Raw genomic sequence first — 23207 nt, forward strand, 5'->3', positions numbered from 1 at the left:
GACTAATTATTGATCCTCCGCATATCAAGTCATATTTGGAATTTTCTTTATTAAATCGATATACTCCTACATTCCAAGGTGCTGTTCCAACCTGTGCTGTCTTACCATTATCGATCAATAATTTGTGTCCGATATACGATCTACCGCACTCTAAAATAATATTTGAATGTAATAATTACAGATAACCGAAATTAACATGTAATAATACGTATAGAATAAAGAGTAAATCATATTATTGAAGGCTTAAGAAGATATTAGCGCACTTTTATAACATAACATATTACGATAATTATAAAAAATAATATTTTTGAGAGTATGATTATATCGAATTGTATATTGTCTCAAAGCAATGTTTCAGTGTTAATTTTAATTTAAGAACGAATGTTTTTATTTTAAATTCAAGCATTAAGTGATATAGTTATAAAATATAATACCAATGTATATGTCAAACGCTTGAAAATGCCTTCTTTTTAATACTTTTTTATATGAATTTGATTTAATTATGTTGCAAGTCAATTTGAGAGAAAAACAAATATTGCACTTACATCATCCAATGATAACAATTAATATTTAAACCATTTAAGAATACAGATTAACACATTTCTATAAATATGAACTAATCTTCACCAAATATAACCATACATTTGACATATAATATTTCCATAAGTATTAGCTACAGTATATTTATTACAATATATAACGTACTGAAACATAATTTCTCAAATTTTGATATCCATTTTCCATTATTTTGACAAACCCTAAAACTATTGAGGTAAGCCTTATGATATCCAATTTCACAGTTCTCAATAACAGTGCGATTGTGATTAATCAGTGTTCCATGAGATAAAATGTCATCTGAACCTTCGTAAGAATATATAACTCCTTCAAGGCTCGGTAGAATGCATAAATTCCTATTCCTTAAATAATACAACGCTAAGAATTAAAATCACATTTTGACGTCACCTAACCTAATCTACGTGAATTTATAATGGATTGAATCATTATATGTCTAATCTTCAGGGAATTCCCTTCCTTTTATTTGCCTCATAGAATACACGATATTATTACATTATTATAAGTATTTTAAAATCAGAATTTTTATTTAGCACATAGTATCATCAAGTTTTTTTGAAAATACGTCCCATGTTCTTCCTGATGCTTATAAGTTATAATATACTTAGATGTTTAACTTTTCTATACAACAAAATGATTGTAATAATAACATTCCATTTGTTTCTAAACTTGCAATTTCAATAGCTAAAAATCCGAAAATAATTTTTATATGCACTGTGTTTCCTTTTAAAGGTAACACTAAATATTTTAGTCCGGTGAGTCAGTTTCAGTTCTAGGCATAGACGTGCGCCTGGGTACCCCCTCTACATGTTATTGGGGCCCTAAAATTTAAGTTCTATAGCATATATATGGGTCCGTATTTTAACTACTGTTACTAGAATAAAAATTATATTTTTTCTAAAATATGCTGTAAAAAATTATGTTTTAAGATAAAAAAAATAATACAACTTAAAATATTTTAAATTTGCGTGGTAAAACTTATTATGATTATAACAGCTAGATTTTATTGACTACAAAAAGAAAAATAATAAATTAAATATATTGCAATTATCTTGAAAATAGATTTTAGATCCAACTATCTAATGAAATATTATATAACTTGGTACTAATAATACTACTGATTAATATGTGATATAATTTAAGTAATGTTTATTCAGGCATTATAATTTATTAAAATATGTACATGTCTTGTTATGAGAGGGCTCAAATTCCGAAAAGAAACCGAAAAAATTGTAGGCACTCCCCGAAATTCAGGTCTGCGCACGCCTATGGTTCTAGGTCAGTTTGTACGGTCGAGCATCAAAAGTGCGAATCGCGGACACTTTGTACAATAATATACATATACTTATGTATATAATAATGTTAATTATTATTTGGTAAACTTAAGTTTTCTGAGTTTTTGGACAGTTTTACGAGCAATACGATTGGACAAATGTGGCAATAGGCTACAATTTGAGAAGCAAAAATTTAATTCTGGTGAAAATAATAAGCTATTAACCAGCACCAAAACAAAGAAATAATTTTGAATTTTCAAATTCCATGTACTATACATATAAGTTTTAATATTATTTCTCGTTTTTGACATAGATTTTTTTTCAATATTATTTTTTATTTATATCATATTGTACACATTTTTAATTGATTTAAATTGATTATTTTAACTAATAGTAATTAGTTTATAACGTTTTTAATAAATCTACTTTATTTTTATATTTTAATAAATTTACATTATATACACATAACACTTAGGTATTTAACTATATACATTAATATATATTTTATGTATATAATAATACAAAGTGTCCGTGTTCTGCAATCTAAAATTTTACCTGGCCGTACAAACTGTTGCGTTATACAGTTTAAACAACTTCATATTAGGGTGTTTTCAGGAGAAAATAGGAAATATCTAAATACAAATGTTTTGATGTTTTTAAAATAATTTATAAAAATAAATTAAATAATAATTTCAAAAACGAGATTTATCTTTAGCATCGGCGATTCATTGGGCGATAAGATATATTTTTAAGTTTTCAAGCAAAAATCTTTTTATGTTTTCCAAATTTTTATATATTTTAGTGTGCGTATGTGCCTTAAAACGTATATTGTTTTAATACCAATAGGTGTTTTTAATATAAAATAAGGATAAAGAAGAATAATTAAAATCATTTTGGTTTTAAAACCAAAATTGACTCGATGAAAACGATCAAATGTTTTAGTTTAAACTATTGAATTTTAAATTACGCGATATCACGCGAAAATTTGTAAAATCATAGAATAATTCTCGAAAAATTCAATAAATGAATTTAAAGTATTTGCTCGTTATCATTCAGTCAATTTTGGATTTAAAGCCATGTTTAAGAGTTCTAAATGACTTAAAAAAATTTGGACTATCCAAATCTGGTATAAAAAACACCTGTTGCCATTTAAAAATATGCAAATTTTATTGTACATGGGTGCACTGAAAGGTCTAAAAATTTAAAATTCATAAAAAAAATGTGTATTTAGGTGTTCCTTATTTCTTCTCGAAAACCCCATATGATTCCGAGGTCAATGAACTGAAATTGTTCGTGATATTTTCTTTAAAAGGAAACACATTGTAGTATATTACATTTGCTTCTAATTCTGGGGTTTTGACTAAATGTTTAAAGTATTTTATTACCAGTAAATCATATTAGTCTGATCGAAATGCAACATTTTTAATTTGTTGAAAATATTCAAATTAATATTTGATAGCTTTTACGGTATATAGCTTTTAAATAGCTTTTTTAAGTAAAAATAATAAATATTCGCCTATTAAATACTTTTATTTCGAACTAGTATTTAAAAAAATTGCAAAAATAAAAATACTCAACACCCCTCCCCCCACAACACCAAAATAAAATACTTTCGTATTATTGAATCTACTGATAATAAATAAAATTAGCTGGCATAGCTTCGTTATAGAGGAATAGAAAGAAAAATTCAAATGCCAAAAAAATCTGTTGTCTACTAAAACTATGAATAGTTTTGCCTATGATGGTACTTATATGTTTATTGAAAGCTCTAGATTTCATATTATATTTTATCATTTATAAAAATTCACATAATTTAATGACAATATTATGTTTACTTGGGGTCATAATTAACAAATTAATTGAGTTTTTGAATTATTCATAAAGTTAACTTTTGTTTGAAATAAATAGTCTACAAATATAGCGAATGTTATTTGGTTGGCTAAAAAAAATATTAAATACTTTTTATTAGACTCCGTCGTTAGTTGTGTTGTATTATTAAGTTGTAGTGTTAATGGATCTGCTGAGATTGAAATTGAATCAGGACAATTGTCTTCAACAGATCCATCAGCACACTGTCTTACCATCATCACATTTACTTTATTTATTTACACAAGCCCCATATTTACAACGGAACGTTTATTTTTGACACCTTAAATTTAAAATATTTATTTAAGTACATAATTATTTTATTAAAACCAACTCACCGAACTGTATTACATAATGCTAAAGTTTCATCAGACCCATCATTACAATCTCGAGTTCCATCGCAAATTGATGTTTTATCAATACATTGGCCAGATATACATTTGTATTGGTCTTTGCTTTAAAATAAAAAAAAATTGAATGTAAATTATGTGTAAGGTTTTAAAATCAACATTTAATATTAACTATAATATTTTGTATTAAATCATATCAAATATGATACATTTAATTATTCTTTAATAAAGTTAAATTTTGGTCTTCTTCCTAAAACGACGTAGTGTTGGTGTTTTATTTGTTTTTATTTTCAAATGTCAGTCATTATTTACAGGTTAACAAAATAAGTTAAGTTTACAGTTCTGCAGTTCTAGTTTCAAAAAAATACACATTGACACAGAACAATTAATAAGGGCCACTCAATATAAATTAAATGGTAATATATTACTATTCTACAGCAACTTATTATAACTAAAATTTATATTTATATTTATTTTTACTATTTTATTAAATTAAAATCAATACAAATACTGTTTGAAGTACGAAGAATTCGTTCAATATTCAGGGATATGATTAGTTTGATAAAGTAAACCATTTTTCGAGCTCAACCTCACAAAAATATTTTTCTCTCGATCCTGCAGAAATTATTAACAATGTTTTTCTCCAAAAAATGTACTTACGTACTACCAAAATACTTCTACAATATATTCGTATTGACATTTACATATTAGATAAATATGTTGACATTGTTGATTGTTGTAAAGACACAATAACGGCGAACTCAGGACTCAACTAACGACGTGGAATAGTCTATTTTATTATAAGTGTGTGGAGGTGGTTGCACGAGAAAATTCAGATAGCACCGTACCGTCACATATGTTATATTTATTTGAAATTAAACGTATGCATATAATATTATAATATTATTGAGTATACAGAGGGTCCCGTGAGGATTTACTCATTGCGGTATCTCCTGGAATATTGGAAATATATTAATGTTGATCTTTAATAAGATTCACAGGGAAAAAAAAATAATTAATTTTAATGTTTTGGTAAAAAAATAAAATTTTTTTTTTGTATTTAATTATTTTCGAAAATATTCGTTATCATTTGTATCAAACATGCCAACATGTGGCCCACGTGCTCGTACGGCCGCCGAACGTTTTTAGTATTTTTCTCGAAACTAGAAAAAATATTAAAAATCAGGAGATATACATGAAAAGATAGTAAACTAGGATCTTGAGAATGTATAAGTTTGTTTATAATGTATGAATATCAAAAAAAGTATAATAATTTACAATATGTGTCTACTGTTCTACTGTATAGTTTGTGTATTATTTGATATAGAGGACTAGGGATCGTTGAGGTTTTTGAAGTCCACGTCTCCACCTGAGCTACCGTATTTTTGATTCTTATTATAATATTATAATAATTACTATTATTGTATACCAACATTTCGCATGATGAAACAGTTTGTCGTTTTTCAAATATTCTATCACAAAAAACGTCTATTCCTGAAAAATATAATTTGTAATGTTAAGTAGTGTCATATTATAAATCAGAATTTTTGTTTTATATTAATATGTTTCTATGTTATATTAGGTTGAGACAGAAACAGTCATAATTGGTTTTCTTTATTCTTCATCCCATATTTTGATTTTTAATTTTTTAAACATAAAAAATGTGTTATTATTATAAACAAGAAAAATTAATAAAATAATTTAAAAGTTAAATGCAAAACTAAATAAATAATGTTTAATATTCACAGTTGGACAATACAACAAATTTAAAAGAGTACCTATCGAACAGTTTATAATATTCAAACTATTAAAAGTTGATAATTTTTTTTATTATTATTTATAGTCTTAATAAAGTTATTTAAAAGAAAAAATTACCATTGTTTTATGTCAAAGATTCTGTTGTTGAATTAATTATTGGCATCGATTCAATAAAAATATAAATACTTAGATGTGTAATCCAGACATATTATTGAAATTATCATTAAAAGTTTCCGATATATATGAATCTTATAATTATATATTTTGATCTATATTATTAGTGTATGAGAATAACCCTTTTTGACGTATTGAATACATTCCATAAATAAAATGAAAAAATTCGTGATAAGCGTCTCGAATTCGTTGTTTCAAAGTCTATAATGGTCATTTTATAAATCAATTTGACATACGAGGCATCAAAATACATTTGAATGTACAAATAGGTAAGTACAATATAATATACAACCGCATACTTTCATCATCGTCATGTTATTTTTAATAACGAAAATTGAACCCAAGTAAAAGTAAAACAACATTTTTATAATAACTATTTTTTAACTTGATTTATCATGTATTAAATAATAATAAAAATATACTTTAATGTAATACTATTATACTGTGTAGCATACGGTAATAAAATATTATTTTTTTTTTTTTTGACAACATTTTTATCGCATTTAAATTTTGTTTATTTGTTATAATATATTTATATATGACAAATTATTGTTTTCAACAAATGTTATTTTTATATTTATAACAAATAAAAACATTTCAATATAGATAGAAAAATATTTATGTATATATTTTTTTTAAATCACTAATTGTCTTCAATATTATATATTTTTATATCGTAAACAAAGATATTACAAATACGTACCAAAAATTATACATGCATATATTAACCAGGTATACGTCACCTTCATGGCCAATGATGAATTAATATTGAAGCTAAACTTAAATTAGATAAATTATATAAGCACCACTAAAAAATATTTGCATGGAATTAATTAATATTGAACTTTATTGTAAAGTACTTTATTTTTAGAACGATCTTATGTCTTCTGAATAAGTATTTCAAGTTATCAGTCGGTGTTAATAATTATTATGTTTTACGCATACGCAGAGCTATGTTTGTATGATCGACCAAATAACAAATTACGTAGACAGGTATTAAAAATTAAACGAGTAAGCAAAATTGTTTTAAAACTCAGCGTACAGCCCTACTACTACGTCCAACAACTAATTTCGATGTAGGTATACAGAATTAACAATAAAACTAGTTTTGATTTGATGGGTACCTATGCGTATACATAAATATATAAACATTATAAATAATTTATATGTACATACCAGCATAGGCGTAACTAGTCTTTTAAGTTAGGGGGGGGACTTAATTCATAAAAATGTTTTATAGCAAATTTTTTTTAATTTCATTATTTTTAATTGTTTACAACTGATTTGAATGATTATTCGTTTATATGAAACATTATATTGTGTTATAAAGTAGGCAAAAAAAAAGTTAATACTAATATGTTTATATCACCATTCATTTAACCAAAGATTCTGAGGGGCTGAAACCCACCCAAGCCCCCCCTAGTTACTCTTATGTATATCAGTATGCTTTAAAATTGCCATATAATTTAATGTATTATATTTTTTATTTTGACTAATATTTTTATTAGTATGATATCTCGTATCCATTTGTTTAATAAAATGTATTACATTCTCGTATAAATTATTATAATAAAATTAAAAATTATAACTTAATTTTTATGATATTATAAGGATATATAGTTGTAGTAAATATTATAAAAATGTATGTATATGTATTATTTTCTTATTATTCAATAATTTATAAATTCACCTAAACGTTTGGTTAATTACTTGTAAAAATCATATTATATATACTTTACTCATGTAAATTTTGGGTTATTTACCTAAATAAATTTCGTCATATCCAACACCTAATGTGGCAGTTGTATGTATATATACATTATTAATAAATATTCATTTTAGACAGATTAGATTAATGTATTAAAATTTTTATATTTATTCGAAATTCGAATAAATTTTATTCATTGTTGGCATATATTAACATAATGATATTATAAAATGATTTTCTTTTTGTTTTATCGTATGGTTAACATTAAAATTAGTTACTGAAAACTAAACATGAATATAATAACCAGGAATACATCACCTTAGTGGTTAATGGTTCGATCTAATTAAACCAAATACATTTATAAATATAAATCAAAAATTGAAAATACATTATTGGTTATATCAAATTAAAGATAGTTAATACTAAATAATATTTTACCATAAATTAAAAGATATTATAGTATAGTAAAAGATACCATAATTTTATATAATAAACACCGATAAACACAACTTTAAAATTAATAAATTTTCATCTTTGTAAGATAATAATATTCAGTCGGTAATTTCAACATACCACCATAGATTACAACACTATACACAGAAATTCGTGTCTTCTATATTACAATTTCATGATGATGTATGCGAACGATGTTGATTTATATAATATTATATCTTACGCTATAATATGCGTTTACATGATCGATCAAGGACAAACTACATAGATAGATGGCAATGAAAATAAAAGTGAGTGAGTATAGACTTGTTTTAAAGTTGATTGATCAAATTCAGCTAAATTGTTTTTTAACGTATCTATTATATACATACGTGTGTGACTGATTATTAAGATTATTTAAAGGCAAACAAAAAAACAATCATTGTAAATAATTTTTGAATACTTAACTAAGTTTATTTAAGTAAATAAAAATTGTATGTATAATACTATAAGATTTTTACATAGTTCTTTTTGTGCCGAATCTGTTTTTATCGCTCACGAAATAACGAAAGCCGTCGGCTGGTGAAGTACTCCGACGTCTTAGCCGTGTTAATTGTGTTCCGCGGAGGGGTCTACCTTACCTCGTTATTCATTGTATATTTTTCTTATTCTGATCTCTTGAACACGGCCGCTTTCATTCTCCGAGAACCTGAATACATAGCTATTGGCTCTAATTTTTAAAAAATATTTTCCTTTAAGCCCCTAAAATATTTTAACCGTTATTTTATTTATCAATATACAATAAAACACTCGTGATTTTCTATGTGGGAGGTTCATTCCAATTTCCAGGTAATAAAAATATGACGTTATAGTACTATAGTCGATTTACCAAAAAGGCAATAGAAATAAAAATATTTTAACAAACTCGGTTTAAAATTCTAAAATTAAGGTTTTATTTTAGTATCACATTATGCTAACAAAGTAACAACTATATATGTTTGAATTATTGTATATCATCTTATTATTATTTAATATTCATGATTTTAAATTATCAATTAACTATTTTTCTCCAACAGATTGTTGTTTGTTAGTAGGTAGCACATCTTTTTCCCGCAATCCAACCTAACTTGCACTGTGTCAATTTCAATAACAAAAAATTGCGTCCTCTAATGTTTTACTTATGTTATAAGTTAATACCATTCAAAGAAATTTCAGTTTTATTATATTTTTTATTTTTATTGTATTATATCAGTCAATTATGGTTTTTGACTTGTACTGTTATATCTACTCATTGTAATAAAGGAAGTATAAACAGATATTTTTTGTTTTAATATGTGTGATTAATTTAATTATATTACACAATGTAACAGATAGATAATTCAGCTACATGTCGGTGTTAGTAAAATATAAAAATATTCTTGGTAACATTATTAGATATGAGAAACTCGAATAGATTTTTTGGTACTCATGACTCAGAGCTACTTTAGTTTCGATACTTATAATAAAATAATAATAATGAATATTATTATTACTAAAACTGTGAATTATGATACAATTTGTCGTTTTTCAAGTTTTCTGTCACTAGAAACGCCTGATCTTAAAACAATTTATCATCAAATAATTTTACATTGTAAATCGTAATTTTCGGTATTATTTTATTATGGTTTTATTTCGTGCATATTATAAAATATAAGCCATTGATATATCTATACTTTTTTGTTTTTAATAAATAATACAAAATGTCTTAAATGAAAAATAAATATCTAAACCCTACAATAACTACTATATAATAATATTATATCAGTTTGAAATAGAAAAAGTCAAAAAACTATGGTGGCTTCTTTCTTCTTCATATATTTATTAATATTTTATTAATTTATAAATTTTTTCTCATTCAAAATACTAATTTAATTGCTACTATAAGATTTATAAATATTTCATACAATATAGATTGTGTATATAATCTACTCTTTCAGTTAAAAATAATATGCTATATTTAATAAGGATTTAGGACTATTGGTGCCCAAATATAAGCAATAAGCCTGAATAATAATTAAACTGATTCAAGATATTCTGAAGGAAAAAATTACAAGAACTCAATACTTGAACATTTTCACAAGCATATAATATTTATATAATATTTTTAAAACACACAAAATTATAATAATATACATATATACAAAAAACAATTATAAAAAAATTTAAAAGTTATGTACAGAAATTAATAATAATTATTTAATATTTATATTAGGACAATAGATAATATAGACTGCAATATTATAATAGTTATAACTCATAAAGTCATAACCGTCCAAAATTGGTATCTCATATTATCTTAAAAATGTAACATTAATACTATGTTTGTTAGTAACAATTAGTCATAATTTAATGAATTAATACAATACAGCTTCTGTTCATACTGTTGTAGTAAAAAAATTTAAAATGGAAATCAGTTATCCATTCATAATTTTTATGACGGGGATCGATTATTCACATACGACTATTTTTAGACTACCATTTATTATATATTTACTATTGAATAATGAATATAATATGCTATATATTATAAACTGTACAAAATATATACAATACAACACGTGAATGCTTTTATTGTAAAAACTATTATTTGTAAAATTAAAAACAAAATTTTGTTATAAATATGTTGTATCTTAATTTATTAAATAATACTACGAGCATAATTGAAGAAATACTGATACTAATAGTATGTGGGCTGCATACGAATTACATTACACATATAAAAATTGGGATTAGTGGCATACTAATTACATTCCGATTATTTGCGTCCCTGAATTTAGAATGTATAAAAAATATAAGCAATATTAATGACATGAACGAAATAACACGTTTTTAATAAAGCTGTATCATTCAAATTTTTACCAATTAACATTTAAATATAATAATATAGTAACCTCATCTTACATACCTATATGTTTTCATTATTATATTAGCTTAACGAATTAACGACGACAACAATATTTTTGATGTACATAATATTACGAAACGATGAAAAACAATATTTTTAACCTATCATTAGCAATATAATATTTAATGTTGCTATTAATACATTTTAAATCCTAAGTCTTAAATGGGAACGAAAATAATGTATTTATATCGGACGCAATTAGTGCAGTTGTTGAATATTATCAGGACACAATTCGTTTGCTGCGAGTATGTAATTAATATACAATATCAAAATATTATTTTTTAAGTCTTTAAAATTTACAAAATTTTTTTTGTAATAATTTTTGCTTAATTAGTATTAGGTATTTGCTTTGTTATTCAATTAATGTTGAAAGGAAAATTTATAATATATTAGATAAATTAAATGAGCATCACTAAAACCAAGTCAAAAATTTATAGTAAACTATCGAACACGAACATATTATCAAACTTTAATGTATTATACACACTGAAAAATATGTATAAGAAATGACACGCTTCTAAATCAGAAAAGTACATAATTTTTTAAACGATCTTTAAATAATATGCACTGCAATATTATAAAAACGATTTCTATTATCCCGTCAATACAAATACACCATACATAAACATAAGACTTCTAAATTAGTATTGCAGAATGCACGTTATTTTTCGTAGTTGATATTATTACGTACCACCTAGACCCGCAGCTACAGCCGTGTTTGATCGACTAAAGGACAGATTTATGTAGATAGATAATAAAAATTAAATTGTTTTAAGATTAAAAATTATACAGCCCTATTGCTACGTCTAGCAGCTAATGTTATTGTGACGTAGGTAATAGGTATGTATATATATATTACTACATGTAGACTGGTTATTCTTATTATGTTGATAGGCGTATAATACATATTTTATACATAAATATTATAAACAAATTATATTATGTACATAATTCATAGGCATTTTATATTGTATAATTATAAATAATTATACATATATTTGATTATATTATACGAACACAACTTATATTTAAGATTAAATAGTATAAAAGTATAATGGTAAACATTATGGCTAGCGGTTACTACAATATAGCATGTCTACAAAGTTCAAAACCTATTTTTGTTACAATTTCCGTACAATAACTGCACTTTAATCTCGTTTTTCGACCATTTCAAACACCCAATTTAATATTACTGATACGTCATCAGAATTCAAGACCAAAAAAACGAACGTTATAAAAAAGCGTTATAGCCCTTTATACAGTAGATTAAACATATCGTTTTTAAAAACTTAGAATAAATATAATATAATACTAAATGATTTAATCTCATATTCTAACAGTATATTGTATTAAACAGTCTAATTCAATATATTTTTTTTTAGAATTATATGATTGGGAAAAAAGGCTGTAATAAAAAACCCTTAATATGCGATTTAATTTAATTTTATACTAAATGAAAAAAGTTAATGATTTTAAATGTAGAAATTAAAGGATAATTAATAGCTATATTATCATATTTTATATAAGTACTGTATATCCACCCAGCATGAACGCACCATTCCCTAAATTATGATACTGCGAAAGCCGTAACTTAAGGTTTAGTAATAGTCAATAAAAAAAAAAATTTAATTATTTATCTTGGTAAACGTATTTTGATACCATGCTATCATTGATAGAAATGATTCTATACGATTTTAAACAAAAAAATATGAATATAGATTATACATTTCGTAAGGCTTTAGAACTAATAACGATTCATGTATTATAGGTATATATTTTTTATGTTTGAGGCTTATTATACTCATAATAATAGAGTTATTAAAAACTCCATTGGAAATATTTAATTGTATTGTGATTCCCTACACAACTTCTAAACAAACTACTTTTACTGTAACAGTAAAAATATATTCATAACAATTTTAATTTTAATTAGACATAGAATATGTTATTTAAGTATCATGCTATTGGGCTTAGATATAATTATGTTATCGCTTGTTTAAGAAGCATATTTGTTATACAGTTCACGTATTCATTGAATGTGGTATTTAACATCTGTAAAAAACTGCGACTGAATTATTTGTATTTGGATCCTTCAAAGTTAATATTTCAATCAAATAATAAAAATCAGAATGTAAAAGCGCTAAGCCTGCACCACTGCTATGAAGTCTTTGTTCTGAAATAAAAAGCTATTTTATTCAAAAGACAACTACAACTAATCATACAACGATTCTAGAATGATAGATATAATAAAGATGATTATCATGATTATGATAATAATAGTAAAAAATAAAATTAAAAAATAATATTGCTCTTTGAGGTAATAGTATTTTCAACGTAGTTTATTAATAATTCAGATTTGCAGTCCTAAACTCACACAATTACGGATATGATAAGTATTTGCTTACTAGATACTAAATGATAAAGTTTTATAAATTATATCATTGATTAAAAATAGTTAATTATAATCAATGATAATAATCAATGTAGGTTAGATCAGGTTAAGCATCCAAATAATGTATTTTCGTCAAAATTCACAATCTGGACGAATTTCACTATCTGTACAATAAATTTACATTATATTTATCACTCCAATCAATACAAACCGGTGCTACGCCATCACTAATAGAAACTTTATTTTTTAACACAATAACAGCTATATCATTAGCATGGAACCCAGCCGTTCCAGAATAATATTCATTTTGATACATTTTTTCCACCTTTAAAATTGTTTTAGTCGATATTTAGTATTTCATAGCCATAATAAGATTTTACTTTTGAATTAATAACTTACAGCCATTATTTGAGTGAATTCATTATCAATAACCGTGTAATCTTTTGTATATTTTCCAACGGCGACTTTATATGAAGCATTGTTTATTGCTATTAAATTAGACTTAATACCTTTTTTCCAAAAACAATGAGCCGCTAAAAATGATATTTAAATAATTATTATTTTTTCTTAGATTTTAATCATATTGTTCTGTTTTTACGTGGAACGACTAAATTTAGACCAAATATTAATCCTGCACATATCAAGTCCTATTTGGAATTTTCTTTATTAAATCAATATACTCCTACATTCCAACATGTGCTATCTTACCATTATCGGTCAATAATTTGTGTCAAATATACGGTCTACCACAATCTAAAATAATATTTGAATTCAAATACAAATTACAATAATTCATATGTGATAATACCTATTGAATAAATAATAAATCATAGTGTTGAAGGAATAAGTGGGTATTAGCGAACTTTTATAAAATCATCTATTATTATAAACATAAAGCATAATACTTGTACACTGTATGACATATAGATTTATTACAATATTGTTTCAAAACATTGTTCTTATTTTAATTTTAATTTAAAAAAATATGTTTATTTATAAGTTGAATGTAAAGTGAAGTATTATAAAACCAATCTTTAAAATCCGCAACATTTAACAACCTAACCACATTTTATGTAAATACGATTTATCTATATTTCGCTTGAGTCTGAAAAAATTATCAAATATAGCGCTGAAATCCGCTTAAAAATGTTTATCAAATAATTGTACATGACCAATAAATTATTTTTTCATCTTAAATATTAGCTTTTTTTAATTAGAACAAAGTCCGTGTTGTCTATGGCCATTGCACGAATATAAATTTACTTTATTACACATTATCATACATTTTAATATATTATTATACTTTAATAAAATGGTCGGTATGTTATATTTCGTTACATTTTTCTAAATAATTTTGAGTTGTGAAGAAATTCTAAGATACATTGCATGGATCAGAATTGAGCGATCCTGAATGCTTTTAAACTAAAAGAATTAGTAAAACATACATAATCTAGTAAAAGTCAACGAACACTTTATGTCAAACCACACGTTCTTATAACAATCACAACACATATTGATTATTTTTCGAGGCAAGCTACTCTTACGAAAACTACGAATCGCTGTCATTAATATAAGAAGTGCAACCGTTCGTTAAAATTCGTTAAAATTTTAAAACAAGACCGCGAGAATAAACTTTTGCTTAATCCAATAAAAAAATTAAACATTTATGTTAATATAATTTAAAAATATAATTACATTGAATGCAACTATAAAATTGATTATTCAATGTTCCATTAGACTGACAATGTACATCAATTGATGTATCTTTTTGTCCATTCGATTAGAGGGCATATTTTTTTTATAATAACAATGAGCCGCTAAAAATTTAATTAAATTATTATTAATTCCTTCTTAAATATATTGTTCAGTTTTTACCAGAAACGACAATATTTGGAGCAATTATTGATCCTTCACATATCAAATCATACGTGGAACTCTCATTAATAAACTGATATATTCCAACATTACAAGGTGCTGTACCTACTTGCGCTGTATCACCATTATCGATCAATAACTGACGGCTGACGTATGGTCTACCGCAATCTAAAATAATATTTGAATGCAAGTATAGATGACAATAATTATTACGTTATATCGCCTATATAATAAAGAAAAAGTTATAAGAGTCATAAGAGGATGTTAGCGAACTTTTATAAAATCATCTATTATTATAAAATATAAAGAATAGTACTTTTTACTGTATGACATATCGAGTTATTTCAATATTATCTCATAACAATATTCTAATGTTTATTTAAATAAGAAAATATATATTTACTTTAAAGTCGAATACACAGTAAACTAATGTGAATCCTATATATAAAACCGTCAATAATATTATATTATACTGTATAATTTTATTATAGGTGATTTTATTCTAAATTCTAAATCAATTTTACGTAAAACCAATAATTTTTGTAGATTTTATATGAATGAGAGAGAGAAATCAAATATAGCGAAGATATTCTCTTAAAAAAGTATTTTTAAATTTAACTATTTTTTTTTTTTAATATATAGACATTGGACGAATATAATAATTGTACATTAATATACATAGTAATTTATTATTGAATATTAATAAAATGGTTAGTATGTTAAATATAATTAAATTTTGCTAAGTAATTTTGTATTGAAACGAAATTTTAAGATACTTTACACGTACCCGAGTTGAGTGATCTTGAAAGCTAATCTGTTTTGACTTTAATAATACATAAAAAAAACATAATAATCGTTTGGATAGAGTTATAGTAATATAGTTCATTAAACATTGTATGTCAACGCACATGTCCTTACAACAATCACAATACATTGATTATTCTTCGAGGCAAACTACCCTTACGGAAACTATGACTTGCTGTTATTAATATAAGTGCAACTGTTTGTTAAAATTCGTTGTGCGTAATTTTAAAACAAGACTGTGAGAATCCACTTATGTTTATATAATGTACAAATACAATTAAACGAGGTGCATGTATATAGTTGATTATTCCACGTTCCATTAGACTGACAACGTAATTCAATTGGAGTCCCTTCTTGTCTATTTAGTAGTCTATGAGTTGACTTACATGATTGGATTGCTAAATAAGATGAACATTTTCGTGGTAAGCATCTCAAATTGATAGCTTTAATGTGTGTAATGGTCATTTTATAAATTCACTTATTGAAATACGTGGCATAAAAATACGTTTGAATGTAAAATAAGATAATATATATTTGTTTTATCAAAATAAATATTACACTTGTTAAAAATTAAAAGCTGAGAAAAATAGGAAGGCCAAATTTCACATAAGACTTTTTTTTACGTTTACCTGTTTTGGTTTAATGAAGCTGTATATATTATACAGATAACATTATCTCAGCTATAAAATATTTTAAACAAATAGGTAAGTACAATATAAAAACCGCGTACTTTTGTCATGTTATTTTTAATTACAAAAATTGAACCCAAATAAAAGTAAAACAACAATTTTATTTTAACTTAAATGGTTTTAACTTAATTGATTAAGTTGATAGTATATTATCATATTATACTAAACAGTAATACAAATATACTTAAATTTAATACATACGTATAGTATACGGTTATAAAATATTATTTTTATTGACAAAATTTTTATCACATCATTTAAATTTTGCTTAATTAATATAATATATTTATGTATGGCAAATTATGGTTTTCAACAAATTTTATTTTTGTATTAATAATTAAAAACATTTCAATATAGATGGAACATTTTTTACCTACATATTTTTTTTATATCACCAACTTTACTATCTATTTAATGTTACATATTTTTATATTGTAAACAATAGTATCAAATATTACAAGTACGTACCAAAAATTAAACATGAATATATTAACCAGGTATACGTCACCTTCATGGCTAATGAATTGATATTGAAGCGAAATATTATAATATATTATATAAATCATATAAACATTACTAAACAATATTTTACAAACATGTATTTATATAATATATTATTATCTCACTGTTATGTATATTAACCACTTAAAAATAGTTGTAAGGAATTAATTAATATTGAACTTTAACAGTAAAGTACATAATTTTTAAAACGATCTGTATGTACTATATGAACGATTATAATATCACAATTATAACAACTACACAACATATTATAATTTTAAGTCTTCTAGATTAGTATTGCAAAATTCAAGTTATCAGTCGGTGTTGATAATAATTATTGTACATTACCTATACGAGGAACTTCGTTCGTATGCTCGACCATATAACAGACTACGTAGATAGATAATGAAAATTAAGTGAGTAAACAAAATTGTTTTAAAATTCAGTGTACAGCCCTACTACTACATCCAGAAACTAATATCGACGTAAGTATACAGTATTAATCAATGTAAAACTAGTTATTTCGATTTAATGGGTATGCGTTTACATAAATACATAAATGTTATAAACAGTTTATATGCATATATCAATATGGTTTAAAATGTATTATATTGTTAAATAATTTATATTTATTACCTTAACTAATTTAATTATTAGTTTGGTACCTCAAATCCATTTTTGTTTAATGAAATCTATTACATTCTCACATAAGTATTATAACAACAATTAAAAAATTCTAACCTAATTTTTAAGATATTATATTGCTATGTAATTGTAGTAAATATTAAAAAATTGTTGTATATATATAGTATTTTCCGATTCTTCAATAATTTATAAATTCACCTAAATGTTCAATTAATTACTTGCGCAAATGATGTATAAGAGGTAATTTTTGGATTATTTACCCAAATGAATAACGCCATATCAAACACCTAGTGTGGCCGTTGAATCATATATTCTTATTAGTTTCAACATTTCATGAAAAAAAAAAATGAATATTTATGTGAAAAAATATCAATGAGCAATCCTCAGTAGATTACGTCAATATGGTCAAGACCAAAAAGATTTTGATTCTCCATTTTTATTTTTACCAATAAAATTATATAAAACAGATTATTGTTTACTAAAATACTGATACGTATACATTATTATTAAATATTCACTTTATATAGATTAGATTAATATATTAAACAATTGTTTATTTATTCGATTTATTCATTGTTGGCATATATTATATTAATATATTGTGTATTAACATAATGCCATTGTAAAATGATTTTATTTTTGTATTCTCGTATTGTTAAAATTGATATAAGTCACTAAAAACTAAGCACGAACATTATAACTGGGAATACATCACCTTAATGGGTAATGGTAAGCTCTAAATAAACCAAAAATATTCTTAAGTATAAACCATAAATGACAATACAATGGTTATTCCAAATTAACGAAAATTAATACTAAACAATATTTTATTATAGTAATATATACTATGATTTTATATAATAAACACAGATAAACAAAATTTGAAAATTAATACATTTTCAACTTTTTAGTATAAATAATATTCAGTCAATAATAGCAACATAGATTTTATTACTATACACAGATTTTCGGGTCTCTATAATACAATGTCAAAATACTGGTATCTAAACGGTGTTGGATTATACATCTCTTACCAGCTATATGTGATTACATGATTGATCGAAAGACAAACTGCATAGATATATGGCAATGAAATAAAAGTGAGTGAGTATGGACTTGTTTTAAAATTGATTGTATACTACTACATCAAATTCCGCTTATATTTTTTTATGTATCTAAATACATTGGTACGCGTGTGACTGATTTTTCGCATTATTCATAGGCAAACAAATAAACATTTACAGTAAATAATTTTTGATTACTGAACTAAATTGATTTAACTATATAAAAATTGTATATATAATACTATAATACTTTTATATAGTTCTTTTTGTGCCGAGCCTGTTTTTATCGCCCAAAAAATACCGAAAGCCGTCGAATGGTGATGTACTCAGACGTCACAACCGTGTTGATTCTTTTCCGTGGTGGGGTCTACTCTCCTACCACGCCATTCATTGACCAGTGATTTATTTTTCTTATTCTCATATCTTGATCACGGTGGCTTTCATTCTCTGATCTTATAATTATCATTTAATTGTTATGATTTAAAATTACCAATTAACTGTTTATCTTCAACAGTTTGTTGTTTGTTAGTAGGTAGGTTATCTCTTTTCAAATTTATTCCACAATTTAACCTGGCCTAAGTACCTTGTAAATATCAATTACAATAATGTTGCATCTTCAAATGCTTTTCTTAGGCCATAAATTAATAGGTACCACTTGGATGATTTTCAGTTTTATATATTCCTATTGTATAAACAGATATTTTTTGTTTTAATAATATGTTTAATTAATATGAATATATTACACGGTGTAACAGATATATATATATATATATATATCTACATGCCAGTGTTTGTATAATATATAAGGTTTTAAATATTCTTACTGATATTATTAGATGAAAGAAAATCAAATAGATTTTTTAATGTACGATGAACTAATTTTAAATTTTGTTCTAAATGTATGATCTGTAAATTGTTTAATTAGTATTTCAATCCATGGTCATTTAATGGTGAATATATGCTGCCGTTACGTATTCTTTCCGTAAGTATAATATATGTTAGATTTACATTACTATTATTGTTATTATTAACACACCAAAAACACTTCGTTAAAACTTCGTGTAAAAAAAAACTAAGTTAAAAAAAAATTATTGTTGTGACATTGCACTTTTTAAATAATGATTAAATCTTTAAGAGACGTGATATAATAATATGGAAAATAAGTAAAATGCCATTTTGTAATATTACCGACACCTATGACGACAAATAAGATCAATTATAAAGTTAAACACTTCGGAATTTTTTTTTAACTTAACGCTAAAACGTTTAGCTATCTAACCAATCTGCTTATGAGTTCCTCCGTTCCCATCTACACAAAATTTCTGATCGATTGATATCTAATGCGTCTTTATATGTTCAACCGTTTGCCCTGTAAATAAAGCCGATAGATAACCGTCCGAAATTAGTACAATAATAATAGCATTCTAAATAGATTATTTAATTATAACTCTGTATAAAAAAAAAATTTAAATATTCCGATTTCAACTATAATATTATACTATTTATATTTATTACAAAAATGAAAATTTGTATGCCGTAATATATGGATGTATTAAACTCACTATTTAACTTATTCAGATATATATTTCTAAATGACTTTTACCAAGCTTTATAGAATACATATTCTGAATAAGGATTCTTAAAATAAAAAAAAATATTGTTCAAAAACCGTACAAAAACTTTTATTTAAGCATCAATAAAAAAATGTAATTAAGTTTTATTTAAACAAATAAATGTGCACAGATGAACTGTCAAAAACTGTTACACAAAAGTAATAATCTATTCATACATTATGAATATTTCAATATTAATTTCGATTACAATGAAAATAAATTATTTGATATTAATCATAATTTGTATACAGTTCACGAAGCCATTGAATGTGAAACTTAATATCTGTAAAAACCGCTACTGAATTTTTTGTTCTTGGATCCTTGACACTCATTATTCCAGTTAAATAATAAGAATTATAATGTAAAAACGTTAAGCCTGCACCACCGTCACCTTCATAAGCCCCTTGTCCTGAAATTAAAAATAATTTTATTTAAACCACAAAAATATACATAAAGAAAATCATTCTAAAAATCATTAAAGGGGCCTTGCTACTTCCATGAATTTTAGCTCAAAAAACCTTAAATTTTGATAAAATTAATGTTCATTTAAGATGTTCAATATTGATTCTAAACAAAATTTGAAATCAGCAAAACATTGTGTATAGATTGTATTTTGTAAAAATTAAATCTCTTATTATAATGAAGTGTAAATAAAAATTTTAAAATATGATTTTTTTTAATTCATAATTAAAATTGAAAACGGAAACGAAAAATATTCCGTACGATCTTCACACATTTTTCTGCAGAATTTAAATGTTTTTTCAGAATCACGATTAGACAACATTAACTGATATTAATTTTGTCAAATCAATAAGTAAGTTTTCGTAAAATTCATATAGTGAATTTATATTGTTATCGAATTGTTGACATGTGCATGAGCGTACGAGAGTGGCATTCGTCAGTGGATCCAGCCGGGACCTTCATTGCAGTTCACCCACACTAATAATTATTTACAACTAATACATAAATCCCGCATGGCTACGACAACATTAACAATTGCCTAAATGTTGAACCTAAATAATTACCGCAGCGAGACCACTTAGTAATAAATCAGATTTGTAGTCCAAAACGCACACATTGTCGAATACAATAAGTATATGTGCTCACTAGATAATAAATTCTTAAGTTTAATAAGTTATATCATTGATTAAAACTAGTAAGTAATATTTATAATCAATGGTAATATTTTAACTATGTATATAATTGAATTTTGTTTGTTGAAAAAAAATTTAAAAAATTATTTTAAATATTAATAATTAAATATTGTATTACCTAATGCAAACCCGGCACAAAACTTATCAATAGTCATAAACTTTTGAAATCCATTTGTATACATGCTTCGACAAGAATCATGGTCGATGTACTGTAAAGTTTCTTCTAATAAAATGGGGCTTGATATGTCTTTTTCTGTTTTTCCCCAACCAACAATCTGTGAAAGTATAAAATATTTTTATAATATTACATAAAATTGCTCTTTTACAATAAAAACATGTAAATGTTGATAATGACTAATAAGTATCTATAATTAGTTAATTGAAAATCTGACTAAATAAAATTTTATAATTTTGATAATCGAACAAATACAAAATAAGAACAATGTTAAATGATTTTACAGTTTTAATTATTAGATTTGTTTTCTTTTGTATAATACATGGAAATTCATACAGAGTCACTTACCTAATATTAACCTATCATATACAAATGGATAATAGTAAATAGGTAATATAGTAACTGTAATTAAATCATAATTTCTATTTATAATTTATTAACAAACAAACCTTTCCTTGAGCTCCATTTGGTACACTAAATTTAGAAGTCCAATCAACACAAGCTGGTGCAACACCAACACTAATAGAAACTTTGTTTTTCAACACGATAACAGCTATATCTTCAGCATAAAACCCATTAGCTCCATTATAATTTTCTTTCAGATAAATTGTTTGCACCTATAAAATGATTTAATTTACAATATTTATTATTATAATACCTATTATTATAAGTTTTTAAGATATAACTTTTAAATTAATAACTAACATCGATTATTTGGGTAAATTCATTGTCAATTACTGTGTAATTTATATTATATTTTCCAACAGCAATTTTATATAGACTATCGTTAATAGATATTCTATTAGATGGCATATCTTTTTTCCAAAAACAATGAGCCGCTAAAAATGTAATTTATTTTAATAATTATCTATCTTTCTGTGGTCTTAGAAATATTGCTCATTTTTTACCAGAAACAACTAAATTTGAAGTAATTAATGATCCTCCGCATATCATGTCATACGTGGAACTCTCTTTATTTAATTGATAAATTCCAGCATTCCAAGGAGCTGATCCAACACGAGCTTTCATACCATTATTGATCAATGTATTGCTATTTGAATATATTCTACCACAATCTAAAATTTAAATGAATACAAATATTGATGACAATAATTAATAAATATTATCACCTATATAATAGAGAATTAAACGTGATGTTGAAAGCTTAAGAGGATATCACGCAATGTTCTAAAATCGCACGAAGCAAAAATTATAA

The 23207-nt window shown here is 24.6% G+C and overlaps 2 protein-coding genes across 6 annotated transcripts in view; both read right to left on the reverse strand.

The window, feature by feature from the left end:
- LOC113555042 overlaps positions 1 to 23207 on the reverse strand; it is a 36129-nt gene that overhangs the window by 5317 nt on the left and 7605 nt on the right. For all 4 annotated transcript variants that reach the window (XM_026959336.1, XM_026959335.1, XM_026959334.1 and 1 more), the window contains one exon: positions 22900 to 23067. In XM_026959336.1, the coding sequence (XP_026815137.1) occupies positions 22900 to 23067 (168 nt within the window). The remainder of the gene's footprint in view (positions 1 to 22899; positions 23068 to 23207) is intronic.
- On the reverse strand, positions 10 to 6964 carry LOC113555046 (LDL receptor repeat-containing protein egg-1-like). 2 transcript variants are annotated; one of them, XM_026959345.1, is made up of 4 exons: positions 6699 to 6964; positions 5497 to 5557; positions 4052 to 4168; positions 10 to 150 (listed from the first exon to the last, which is right to left on the reverse strand). In XM_026959345.1, the coding sequence occupies exons 1-4, from the start codon at positions 6742 to 6744 to the stop codon at positions 141 to 143; spliced, it is 234 nt and encodes a 77-aa protein (XP_026815146.1). In that variant the 5' UTR covers positions 6745 to 6964; the 3' UTR covers positions 10 to 140. The 2 variants fall into 2 exon arrangements, with proteins under 2 accessions (XP_026815146.1, XP_026815145.1); XM_026959344.1 differs by lacking the exon at positions 10 to 150 and adding an exon at positions 3924 to 3996.

This window comes from Rhopalosiphum maidis, chromosome 2 (genome assembly GCF_003676215.2).
Source record: "Rhopalosiphum maidis isolate BTI-1 chromosome 2, ASM367621v3, whole genome shotgun sequence".
NCBI classification, from domain to species: Eukaryota; Metazoa; Arthropoda; class Insecta; order Hemiptera; family Aphididae; genus Rhopalosiphum; species Rhopalosiphum maidis.

Coding starts and splice junctions, on each gene's coding strand:
- LOC113555046 (XM_026959344.1), bottom strand. CDS start 6,744: ATGAAGGTGACGTATACCTGGTTAATATATGCATGTATAATTTTTG. Junction 5,558..6,698: donor ATATGCATGTATAATTTTTG/GTACGTATTTGT, acceptor TATATTTTTCAG/GAATAGACGTTTTTTGTGAT. Junction 4,169..5,496: donor ACTGTTTCATCATGCGAAAT/GTTGGTATACAA, acceptor TTTATTTTAAAG/CAAAGACCAATACAAATGTA.